We start from the raw sequence: 13,362 nt of genomic DNA on the forward strand, positions 1-13,362 counted from the left end.
CTCAAAATGGATGGAAAACGCTGCTTTTTGTTTTCCGTCACTAACGGCCGTTAAAATGAATATAATAATATAAAAAATTATTAAAATAAAAGGAGAATTAATATACACGTAGATTAATGATTGAAAACAGATGATTTTGATGAAAAGAAGCCTTTTCCAATTACTTAGCCTTTTCAACTTACTTTTTCAATGTGTACACGTGGGAACCTTCCAACTTCCCTCGTTTTTTCTGGTTCCTTCCTAATAATGTTTTGGCGGTAATTTTTTTACTGTTCCCAACCCTATTTCCCCCCTTTTCACTTCCTATTTATATGGTCCCCCCCCCCCCATTTTCACTCTCAGTTGTCTTTTTGCCATTTACTCACTCAAACACTTAAGAGAATTTGAAGTTATTGCTCTGAGTTTTCTGCAAAAATGGGTTCTTGCGTATCCAACAAACGCTCTGGTGATTCCAAGTGGGAATGTCGCACCCCCAAAAGAACAAGAATTTCCAGATGGGACGAAGGTATTTTCATTCAATTTGTCGGTTTTTTCAATAAATGTTTGCAGTTCAGCCATGATAAATTAGGGCTTTTTTGTTAAGTAATTTTTTCCCAAAATTGGTGCATGCATTATCTTGATTGTGGTGTTTTATATGTTAATTTAAACAATCGTGGGCTGATTTCGCATAATTTATCAATTGAAGTTGGAATTAGGGTTTCGTCCGTTTTTACTTTCCAATATTTAATTCGAATTGATGCTTGCATGTTCTTGAAAATGGTGTTTAATATGTTAAATTATACAATTATTGCCTAATTTGGAATTAATTTAAACTAGATTTTGTAGTAATTAGGGTTTCACTTACTGTTTTTGATTCACTTAAATAAAAAACAAAGTTTGATTAATTCGAATTGATGCTTGAATGTTCTTGAAAATGGTGTTTAATATGTTAAATTATACAATTGTTGCCTAATTTGGAATTAATTTAAACTAGATTTTGTAGTAATTAGGGTTTCACTTACTGTTTTTGATTCACTTAAATAAAAAACAGAGTTTGATTAATTCGGATTGATGCTTGCATGTTCTTGAAAATGGTGTTTATTTAAACTATTGTTTAATTTGGAAGTATTTTAATCTAGATTCCGTATAATAATTAGGGTTTACTTACTGTTTTATTGACTTTGGCCGTTACTTTGACTTTAGGAGACCTTGCTTTAAGGGAGGCACACCCCCTTTGTCATCATCAAGACATCATCATCACCCAGATCTTCACCAAGCTGGACTGGGAGGGGCAGGCTGCTGTGCAGATGGTGTGCAAGCAGTGGCGTAGGTGGGCCAAGTTGCGGTACCGCCTCCCATACCACTACCCTCAAGGATGCTACCGCGCGTGGCTGCGGGAGTGGGTGATCATGGACATCATTGAGAATGATGGCCGTGACTTCCACGCCTGGATGGACAAGGACATGACCGTCTACTTTGACGGCTTCCCCCTCCTTTTCAAGGAGGAGGAGTAGCTGGTGGTGGAGGCCATGCAGGGGTGGTGGCGACGCTGGTGGTGGCTCCTCTTTTGTCAAGCTTATGATGATCCAGCTTGTTTATAGTTTTTTTTATTTTTAATTTTCAAGGACAATTACATTACTACTATCATTGCAATTAGGTTTTTGTGAATGTGATAAATGTTGATTTTTGGTATTTGTCACTGCTATGACAGTAGTTTATATCTAACCGTAGGCTTCTCCCTCAATAGTGGATTGAGGTTTGAAATGTTAGGGTTGAAGCCTACCCTTTTGTAAATGAATTCTGATCATGATGGATGAATGAATGAATGCAATTTAACCTTTTGTTATCTCTTGTGTTGTTATTCAAGATTTGGTTTGGTTTGATTTCTTAAAGTTTTGTTTTTTTAATTGATATTGTTTAACTTTGATCAGATGTTGATGATTTGACTTTGAACCCTTGCATATATGTGCATCATGGTGGTGAATGGGTTGTGCAAGGTGATATGGTTTATAGTGGGGGGAGGGTGGATGTCTTTGATTACATCCATGAGAATGCAGATGGCAAATATGTTAAGGAATTAGTCGATAGTTTAGGTTATAATGATATAGAGAAAGTACATTTCTGGGACCCTAGGAAAGAATTCAAGAATGGGGTTAGGTTTTTAGGTTTTGATAGTAGTACTTGTGACCCTTTCTTAGCTTTACTCTTTGAATACAAAAGCATTCATATATAAATTGAACATAAAATCAAACCCACCTACAACTTTAACCTAAACAGGAGTGGAGGAGGGGGAGGAGGGAGAGGTAGCTTCCTTGAGTTGTTGAATACTGATGTGGTTGACTTAAATTCTGATTATGTGGAACCACCTTTTACAGTACTCCCACCCAAACGAACTGAACCTCAACCTGAACCTCAACATGAACCTCAAATTCAACCTCAAAATGTGCCTCAACCTGAAATTGATTATGATTCAGAGGGTACAGATGAGGATGATGATGAGTTAGCCACTGCTAGGTCTAAGACATCTGATGATATGAGAAGGGAAAAGGCTTATTTTGAGGAGTTAGTAATGCTGAAAAAACTAGCAGAAAGTAAAGTAGAAGGTGGTCTGAATTTGGGGGATGACTTTGATGGATACAGTGACTTAGACAGCCCTAGTGAGTCAGAAGATGAGGATGATGTTGGTTACTTAGTTGCACCACAACACCATAAGAGGGGGAGAGGGAAACAGAAGCAAAACAACACTGAAACTGAAGAGAGGGAAGCCAGTTTTCATGTTGGGCAACAGTTTGAGAATCCAAAGACATTTAGGAAAGCAATCATAGATTATTCAATTGATAAAGGAAGAAACATTCCATTTTCTAAAAATGATTCCACTAGGGTTTGTGCAGAGTGTGAGCACAAAGATAAAGGTTGTAAATGGAGAATTTGGGCTTCATGGGAGAGAGGAAGAAGGTCATTTACAGTGAAAACATTTGTCAGTGAGCACACTTGTGGTAGGACACCTATCATTAAGAAGATGACTTCACATCGGATTGCAGAACACTACCAGAATCTGTTTAAGGTTAACCCTTACATGAGAGTGCAAGATATTCAGGAAACCATTTGGTTAGAAAAGGGTATAAGGGTGAGCAAAGACAAGGCTGCCAGGGCTAGGAGAAGGGGTCAAGCACTCATTGTTGGTGAATACAAAGAGCAGTATGCATTACTCCCAAGGTATGCAGCTGAGATACTAAGAAGCAATCCAGGGAACACAGTGAAGTTGAAGTTGGATGCAAAGTGTTTGACAGACTGTATTTGTGTTTTGAGGCACTTAGGAAAGGGTTCTTGGCAGGATGCAGACCTTTCATATCACTTGATGGATGTTTCTTAAAGGGACAATTTGGGGGTCAATTGTTAGTAGCAGTAGGGAGGGATGGAAACAATCAAATGTTCCCTTTGGCTTGGGCTGTTTGTGAGGTTGAGAGCACTGACACATGGAGTTGGTTTCTAGAACTTCTAGCTACTGATTTAGGCACTAGTGAAGGAGCAGGGTACACATTCATGTCTGACCAACAAAAGGGTTTACTTGCTGCTATGTCAAATGTGTTTCCACAAGCTGAAAGTAGGGTGTGTGCAAGGCATGTGTACTGTAACTTTAGGGGAGTGTTTGGAGGTGGTTTAGAGTACAGAAAACAATTCTGGACTATTGCAAAAAGCAACACAGTAAATCACTTCAATGAAAACATTGAAGTAATGAGGGGTATTTCACATGAAGCTGCTGAAGACCTACTGAAAAGGAACTACAAGAAATGGTGTAGGGCATTCTACACTCCATTATCTTGTTGTGACAGTGTAGACAACAACATGAGTGAGGTGTTTAATGCATACATCTTGAGTGCATGGCACAAGCCTATTATTACCATGTTGGAAGATATCAGAGAGGGTTTGATGGAAAGACTGCATAAGAAAAGAGATTTCATTGGGAAAAAGGATATAATGTTGTGTCCTAGGATCCAAATTCAGTTAGAGAAACACAAAATTTGGGCTAGGGGTTGGAATGCATACTGGGATGGTGGGTTTTGCTATGGAGTAAGAGAAGGTGCAACACAGGTTAAGTATGTGGTGGATCTGAACCAACATACTTGCAGTTGCAATGCATGGCAGGTGAGTGGGATTCCATGCAAACATGCGATTGTTTCTATATGGAATAAAGTAGACCACCCAGAACAATATGTCAATGCATATTTCTGTAAACAGACCTACATGAAGGCATATGAATTTTTGTTAGAGCCTTTAAATGGTCCTCAAGAGTGGCCTACTTCTGATAGCATTGTTGTGGCTCCAAAGGTGAAAAAGGTCAATGGAAGACCTAAAACAAAGAGGATATATGGTGTTGGAGAGGTAACTGCATCTGGTAAGCTGAAGAGAACAGGTTGTTCTATGAAATGCAGCTTATGTGGTGTGATAGGCCACAACAAAAGGGGTTGCAAGAATGCCCCTAAGCAACAACAACACAGCAACAATCATGCTACTGCAGAGCAGACCACACCACAGCAACAACACCCAAGAACCAGTTCAGCTATACCAATGCACAATAGGGGTGTGGGTATTTATACCTACCCAAATGGGTATCAAAGAATAGCTACTGTAAGTCATTCAATAGACTCAAATTCTTTCTTACATGTTACTTTACTGTACTGAAGCCAACTTGTTCCTAATTTGTTTTAATTAATGCAGCCTATATCACAACATTTCCCCACACCACAGAGGCAAAGACCTCCTGCAGCTTTCTATTCTGATCATGGGGGTGAGCAAACCATCTACTCCTTCCCTGCACATGACTTCCCATTGTCACAAACTCAACCAAGTCAAGGACACACAAGATCAAGCCAAGCATTGCAGGATCTTGCAATGGCTAGAAGATTAGAAAAAAGACCATGAGGTTAGATTTTATTGAATTTAAAGTCTTCATTACATTTCATTAGTGCAGATCATTACATTTTACCTACCCACTTAACCCACTTAACTTAAAACAAACCAGATAAAAAAAACAGAACCACTAGGATTACAACCCACACTTCACATTTCACACTAATAGGTCTTCTCATCTTGCTCATCACATAGTCTGCCTCCTTCTTCCTTGCATAATTGTTAGCTTCACTAAGTTTTGTCCTAAAACTATCAACTTCAGCAGCAAGGCTTTGTTTATCTTGCATTAACCCTAGTATGACAATTGTTTGCCAAGTTGTTGGTTCTTGTTCATCAATCCATCTAAAAAAGATGCAACCCCTTCTGTTTGTTTCAACATCATAATCTGGACAAGCAATGAACCTCCTTCCAGGATTTTCTTTGGTCCATGCCTTTTGAATGGATACTGTGAATCCACAGTAGCACCTCTTAGGGTGTTCATTATCACCATTGTTGAACAAAGAGATAGCCCTGTTCATCATTCTGCAAATAAATTACGTTTTAATAATTATTTCCTAAATATGTTTAATTATTGTTAAAATAAGCTAACTTAAGATTTTTAAAAAAATGGCAGAAAAATACCTTTTTGTTGAGAAGAGTCAGCTATGGTGGAGCAACAGAGAAAAAACACAGAGCAGAAGATGGAGAAGAAAGAATTTTGTTTTTTAAGTGTTTTATTGTTGTTTTGTTGTGCATGGAATGTTAAATACTCTGTTTTTTGAGAGCCTCAACGGTTATATTTTTGTAAAAAGCTAACTGAAATGAATTTCCCTTTATTTAATTATTGGTAAATGGTAAATGTAACTGTTTTTTTTGTCGTTTAGTGCCTTTTATTTAGTTTCCTTTTAATTTAATTGAATTTTAACGGCCGTTAGTGACGGAAAACAAAAAGCAGCGTTTTCCATCCATTTTGAGGGACCTAAATGCTCCTTTTGAAACTTGAGGGACCTAACTGCTCCTTTTGGCAAAGTTTAGGGACCTCCAGACCTATTTACTCGTGCTCACTTATAACATGAAAATATTGCACTTAATTTGGGAAAAATATAAAAGGAAAATATGACACTTAAAATGGGACAGGGGGGAGTACTCTTTATACTAAAACAAACATTATGGATGACACGTATTCCTTCTTAGTGCAACATTTTTCCGTCAAAATTCATTTTCTTAAAAAGCGTATCTGTTTTAAGTTACTTTTATTCTCTATCCTCTTTTATAAACAATTTGTGTATGGAAAAAATAGTAGTTTATAAATTATGGCAATAATAGATACCTCGCGATAATAATTTTGTTAAATACTTTGTGTTCATATTTTAGTCAAATCGGTACATTAATATTGAAAATATATGAACTCAATATTTTGGTCAATTAGCATATTACGCATATAAAATACGCATATTAGATGAATAAATTAAATGAATATGCTCAAAACTTAATAATTATGCAATAGTTAGAGGTGGGGGATATTCAGTTAATATTTTGTAAAAAAGTTGAAAAATCCGTGTGTGCACGAGATGTAATCTAGTTGTATATATATCGAACTAAAAGTTACCTTGGAACACAATGTAAAAGTTATCTATTTTCAGTAATAATTTTTGTCCTTTCTCAATCACTAATATGTACTATAAAAGTACTCCGTAACTATGTAACCTTACTTTAAAATATTTATCCTTTAAAAAAAATACATAATGCTCCGTAAAAAAGTTAGTCAAAACATACTAAAATTAAAGTTATAAAAAGTTGGATAAATGTTACCTTGAATCCCCGATATATAATAAATTTACTGTTCAACTAGTGCATGCAAGACCTTTTAAAGTTACTCCGTAAATACGCATGCAGTATGATTTTTTTTTACTAAAGGAACATTGCCAGTACACTAAAACAATACGAGTACTACATAATACATTATTGATGGTATGACGTGTTCACACTTATAAATAAGTCCAACAAGTTGGTTAACGGAACCTGAAAGTAACACCAGTTATACAAAGAACCTCTAACATAAAATTGAAGAAACTGCAATAAAACAAGAAAAGTAACAGCGAATACAATGTATAAGTAACACCAACATGGAAAATAAAGTAACACCAGTCTATACAAGGAATCTCTAACATGAAATTGAAAAACTGCAATAAAACAAGAAAAGTAACAGTGAATACAATGTATATGTAACATAAGCATAGAAAGTCATGTAACACCAATCTATACAAGGAACCTCTAACATGAAATTGAAGAAACTGCAATAACTAAAAGTAACATCAGTTTATACCAGGAACCTCTGGCATGATATTGAAGAACCTGTAATAAAACAAGAAAAGTAACAGCGAATACTATACAATGTATAGTAACACCAGCATATAAAGTCAAGTAACACTAATCTATACAAATACAAGGAACCTTTAACATGAAATTCAAGAAACTGCAATAAAACAAGAAAATTAACATCGAATACAACGTATATGTAACATAAGCATAGAAAGTCATGTAACACCAGTGTATACAAGACATCTCACATGAAATTCAAGAAACTGTCGTAAAATAAGAAAAGTAACAGTGAATACACTACAAGAATTTGTATTATTAATGACAACCCAATAATGACGACTCAAAATTCCCGTCGCAAAATGCTTTTGCGATGGGGATAATAACCAAATAAAGACGGGAACAAATGTCCCAAATACCTTTTACGACGGGCTAACGACGTGATTTTCCATCAATAACGGCCCCCTTTATGACGGGTTCACTGCAGGAAGTTTCACTACTATTGGCCTTTAGCGACGGGATTTTCCGTCGTTAATGGTATATACAATGTATAAGTAATTAACACCAGCATAGAAAGTCAAGTAATACCAGTCAATAACCTTCTTCATAATAGTTGCGGCGCGCGTCACACCATCAACTATGGTGTGGCTGGTCACATAAGAGACGCGCTAATGATTTATACAGATCGGTTCTGATATTTAATAATAATAACAATAATAATAATAATAATAATAATAATAATAATAATATCTGATATGATATAATCTAAATTGAACTTATTTTTTCTGATCTGATGGTGAACTAAATAGGACCTTACTTTGAAAGATCGAGAAGTAGAAGTACGTAGCACATGCATTTATGATGCATCGTCAAAGTTTATGATGGATGACCATTATTTGTTATGATTATAAACATTTCATTTTCTATTTTAAATTCTCAACCGGCCTTCAATGATTAGCCTTGAAACTCTTGGGAGGGAACACAGTACATAACAAGATGTAGATCTGGATCACTTGTGCACTACATAAATACATAATTGAATCGATTAATTAATAATAATTCATATTTGGTTTTGGTATTATGGATTTATGATAGGTATAATTAGCGTGTCTATTTGTTATGAGTATTATGTAGTACTCTGTATGTACTATGAATCTTAAGGCACGTACCTTTGCAGCGCGCTAGTATAATTTAGTTATGATCAATTTCTTTTTTCAAAACTATGATTTTAGTTTATATAATTAGTTTGTTATTTGAATTAGTTGATGTATTTATATAATTCATCAAACAATGTCGATATGTAGTGACAAATCTAGAATTAATACTCCCTCCATTCTTGAATGTTAATCTTTTCTGTATATTAGGTTGTTTCTTTATTAGTACATTTCGAAATCTTTCTTTATTTGTTCAACATTTATCCTCATTATACCCTCATAAATTAATAATCCACTTGTTTGCTCCAAAGTAAAATATTTCCATTAAACATTTATCTCTCCTACCCACATGGTGACATGGTATGTGGGTTAGATTCATGTGACAAGTTTACTGATATTGGATTGTCTTAGATTCCAAATTTCACTAACATTCAAGAACAGATGGACTATATATGATAAATTTTTATAGGGTTGAAAAAACATGATTCAGCCCATGTATGTCATTGCTTACATTCTTCTGCATCATGCATGAGAATTTTTCACGTTGATACCCAATTAACCCCATGTTACATTGGCCTGATTGCCCCCATACATCGGAAGATCGATCTTGAAATGCCTGCATTATGCATGTATGCTTAATTAGTCCTAACCTCAATTCGTGGAGTTAAAGTATCAAAGTTAGCTGAAATTACCTACGTAATATTAAGGCTCTATTCTGCTCGACTTATTTCAGATAAAATTAGGTTCAGATAAGTTCAGCAAAAATATATTTTTTTCCAAACATTATCATACACAAATAAGTTAATTCAGACAAAGTGATTTTTTTTCAGATAAAATAAGCTCAGATAAGTTCAAGTAAGTTCAGATAAGTTCGGTTAAGTTTAGATAAGTTCAGATAATATAAGTTCAGTCAAAATAAATCCAATGGAACGGAGCCTAAGGTGGATAGTTGTTTCAAAATTATTGAAATTGTTTCCGGTGATGAACTTTGAAGAAAAAAGTTTGCTTGCTATTTCAAATAAATAAATCGTTTTCAATGTTATTTTTCAAAAGGTAAAATCCTCACTCTATTGCCCCCACCATCCAGTCATTCGAGCATCAAGGAGAAAATAAGTCACAATATGCACTATTTGTCAGTATACAAGTTAGGGGTTGTATACTTGTATTTCGCACAATAGATTTTGAATCCTGAACACACCATACATTTTCTAGTAACTGAGCTATAAGTTGGATTTATATTACCTCAATATTATTTTTATACTTGGGGAATGATAATTGAGTTATATAGTTGCAAAATGCAAGCACACCCTGCCAATTAGTGCCCACCCACTACAATTTTTTTAGTTTAAGATAATTGGACGTGATGTTGAAAAGTTAACTTACCTGAAACTTGGATTTCAGTTGTTTGAAAAGGTTAGAGTTGTTTTTATCTCAGAAATACTTCTCAATGTAAATGTTAGATAAAAGAAATAGCTAAAACGTTAGGTGTAAAGGTGCTAAAATAATAATGTACCGTTTTTTTCGAACTTCGTAAGTAATGAGGTAAATATATGATTCATTTTACAACTCATTTTATTTGTAACTTCATAAATTACCACTACTTGGTTAAAAAGAACACAAATAAACCTAACGTAATACTTAAAATTACTACTTATTACTTAATCAAGATTTTCTGTCGGCCCCAAACGATTTTACGGGTAAACTTAGTAATTTCTGAAATTGTATTACTTGTACATCTTGTTCTATGACGCGTAAAGAAGCTGCAGATGTTTTTCAGCTCAGTTAAGACCCTGTTTAGTTCACCTTATTTCTCCTGATCTGATCTGATCTGGTCTGATTTGATCTGAACTTATTTTTTCTGATCTGATCTGATCTGAACTTGTTTTTTCTGATCTGATCTGATCTGGTCTGATCTGATCTGATTCTTCTGAATTAAGTTTAAACAAAAATCTACATTTACTAATATTAAACGACTTACGTGTAAAATAAATGTTACACAAATTTATAATATTATTATTATTTACTTGACTTTGCTCATGATTTAACTATTCCTTATATTAGATAGACCTATACATGATCTAGATAGATCGGTTATGATCTGTACAGACCAGTTCTGATCTGGACATGATCTGTACAGATCAGCTCTGATCTGGACATGATATGTACAGTTCAGTTCTGATCTAGACAAGATCTGGTCATGATCTGTACAGATCAGTTCTGCTCTGATCATGATCTGTATAGATCAGTTCTGATCTGTTCATGATATGTACAGATCAGTTCTGATCTGGTCATGATCTGTACAGATCAGTTCTGATCGGGTCATGATCTGTACAGACTAATTCTGATCTGGACATGATCTTTGCAGATCAATTCTGATGTTAACATAATATGTATAGAGTAGATATCTAGACAAGTTATAATTTGGACATATCGATTCTGATCTGGACATGATCTGTACAAATTGGTTTTGATCTGAACATATTGGTTCTGTAAGGATCGGTTCTGATGTAGACAAGATCTTTGCATATTTGAACATTATCTGGACATGATCTGTACATATCAGTTATGATCTGGATAGTATCTGATCCTATCAGTTCTAGTCTAGATATATAATGGTTCTGATCTATAAAAATCAGTTCTGATATGGACATGACCTGATCATATCGTTTCTAATCTGGACTTAATGGTTTTAATTTGGACATGATCAATTTGAATGTTTTGTTAATATTTTTTTATGCCTTAAATAATAGATTTTAATTGCACCGACAACACATTATTTTTTATTAAAGCAATAATAGTAATAAAATATTAAATATGATAACAATGATATATACCAATAATAATAATAATAATAATAATAATAATAATAATAATAATAATAATAATAATAATAATCTGGTCTGGTCTGATCTGATCTGGTCTGGTCTGAACTGGTCTGATTTGATCTGATCTGAACTTATTTTTTCTGATCTGGTCTGGTCTGATCTGATCTGATTAGATCTGAAATAAGTAATAAGGTCCTGAAATAAGGTGAACTAAACAGGGCCTAAATACTTATATTTTCAGATGTTCAAAAAAAAGTTATATTGATCATCTGGCTTTCAGTAATCGAAAAACGAATGGCAAATAATTGGGGCCCTGTATATTCCATATCGGCCGAAAAAGTAGGCATGTACCTTTTTTTTTTTAATGGTATGGGGAAGAGAATAGCCGACACATGCCACAGAGTCACAGGTTAACCAATCAAGTTACACAAGTCGACACTTAACGTGATAGTAGGAGAAAGTTAGAGAATCCTCACTTTCGGTCACAAACATACGGCGAGACTCAAACTTAGTTACAACCTTATAGTCACAAGACGAGGAAGAAAAAAGGGTGTGGTTAAAAAATTATATACTCCTAGAGAGTTAGGGGAATGTAGACAATGTAGTACTCCTAAATTATTACTATATTTGGATGAATGAACGTTTGTTGAATTATCAACTTCTCTAATTTGATTCAATTAATTGATAACTAACTATCTAACCAGCTTACATTATTAACACTACTCTTCACAAGACGAGGTCAGCGATATTTACGGAGAGAGGGACAAATTAATTAATATAATTTGGAAGTCAATGCAAAACTGTAATTTGTTTATAATTAAGTTGCACCAAATTAATCTATAAATACCTCATTAAGATCACAAACATAAGCATCTCACAATTAACCAAGAATTCTCTTTCTATTCATTCTAAGCACCCACAACTTATTCTTTGAAACTAAAATGGCCAATATTAAGGCTATCTCTTTGCTTTTGGCTTTCCTGGTCGTTTCCATGCTTGCCGCTGAGGTTTTTGCTGGAGTCAACTATTACGGAAATAACAGTTTGAAACCTTATCGTAAGTAATTATTTTGATGTTACTATTAGTTGTAAAAGTACGTGAAAATGGCAAGTTATTCTCTGCCTTTACACCATGAACTTATTTTAATTTGATTTGAATTTGAATTGTGCAGAATGCCAAGGACGTTGTACGCAAAGGTGTTCAAAGGCTAGAAAAACCCATGAATGTATGTTCTTTTGTTTGAAGTGTTGCCGAACATGCCTTTGCGTTCCACCAGGTACCTATGGACACAAAGAACTCTGCCCTTGCTACAACAACTGGAAGACCAAGAGAGGAACTTCCAAGTGCCCTTAATTGCATTTAGAGACGGAATAAAACTCTAACATTATGTGTTACACTGTACTTATCTATTTTCTATATTATGCTTACAATTATGAAATAGTACTAAGTTTTTTAATTGTGATTTTAAATTGTACTTTAAATTGTTGTTACTTAATTGGCTAATCATCTTGCCGCTTCACTGAGGGGTTTAAACACTTGTGGTAAACCCCATAGTTGAGAGCGTTGTTGGGCAAATATTTTTGGCTATTTCCTTTTTTTACATTTGGCAATGGCTCATTTGCTTTTTAATAATAAAAGATTTATATACTGTTTGAAGAAGAAAAAAATACAGTGCATTGTAATATATTTGGCATTTTTTTTTTTTAGTGACCCTCAAATCAAAGGAAAATAGCATTATCCTTGAAAGGAGGTGTTAGTAGAATTCTATTTGTACACCCTTCATCCCTTTGAGATATTTTCATCTATTGTTTACGTGGTGAAACTCCGTACATTGTCAAAACAAAGTGATTTGAATCTCTATTACTTATACTTACGTACTATCTTGTGTTACAGATACAGACTACATAGTACGGAGTAGTGAATTACTATCGCTTCTCACTTTATATCTCCTGACCTAAAAGGAATTAATATGATGAAACGCTTAGACATTGTGGGATGTCCCTCGTCTCATCTCCTCTCTCTCACGTGGATCCCCTTCATTTTAGTTTTTACCGGTTTTTACAAAAAAAAAATCGTGCAAAAAATATCTGTATATGCATGAAAAAGAAAAATATTTACCCAAACAGAACTTTTAGCCTTAAGGCTGGTCAAAATAGAAAAAGAATCGAGAAGAAAAGCAGCAAATAATTTAGAAA

The 13,362-nt window shown here is 34.4% G+C and overlaps 2 protein-coding genes across 2 annotated transcripts; both read left to right on the forward strand.

The window, feature by feature from the left end:
• Window positions 1-3,408: 3,408 nt before the first annotated feature.
• LOC110799389 (uncharacterized) lies at window positions 3,409-5,915 on the forward strand. Its single transcript, XM_022004649.2, has 3 exons — window positions 3,409-4,608; window positions 4,699-4,903; window positions 5,504-5,915. The coding sequence occupies exons 1-2, from the start codon at window positions 3,409-3,411 to the stop codon at window positions 4,900-4,902; spliced, it is 1,404 nt and encodes a 467-aa protein (XP_021860341.2). The 3' UTR covers window position 4,903; window positions 5,504-5,915.
• A 6,116-nt stretch (window positions 5,916-12,031) lies between these two features.
• On the forward strand, window positions 12,032-12,720 carry LOC110798700 (gibberellin-regulated protein 6-like). The gene is made up of 2 exons (XM_022003892.2): window positions 12,032-12,223; window positions 12,339-12,720. Exons 1-2 carry the CDS (start codon window positions 12,109-12,111, stop codon window positions 12,518-12,520), a joined length of 297 nt encoding a protein of 98 aa, XP_021859584.1. The 5' UTR covers window positions 12,032-12,108; the 3' UTR covers window positions 12,521-12,720.
• Window positions 12,721-13,362: the final 642 nt, after the last annotated feature.

Source organism: Spinacia oleracea, chromosome 5 (genome assembly GCF_020520425.1).
Source record: "Spinacia oleracea cultivar Varoflay chromosome 5, BTI_SOV_V1, whole genome shotgun sequence".
Lineage (NCBI taxonomy): Eukaryota > Viridiplantae > Streptophyta > Magnoliopsida > Caryophyllales > Amaranthaceae > Spinacia > Spinacia oleracea.

Excerpts from the sequence above, each read along its gene's own strand:
- LOC110798700 (XM_022003892.2), top strand. The coding sequence starts at position 12,109 with ATGGCCAATATTAAGGCTATCTCTTTGCTTTTGGCTTTCCTGGTCGTT. Across the intron at positions 12,224-12,338 it reads TAACAGTTTGAAACCTTATC|AATGCCAAGGACGTTGTACG; the intron begins GTAAGTAATTAT and ends TGAATTGTGCAG.
- LOC110799389 (XM_022004649.2), top strand. The coding sequence starts at position 3,409 with ATGTTCCCTTTGGCTTGGGCTGTTTGTGAGGTTGAGAGCACTGACACA. Across the intron at positions 4,609-4,698 it reads GGTATCAAAGAATAGCTACT|CCTATATCACAACATTTCCC; the intron begins GTAAGTCATTCA and ends TAATTAATGCAG.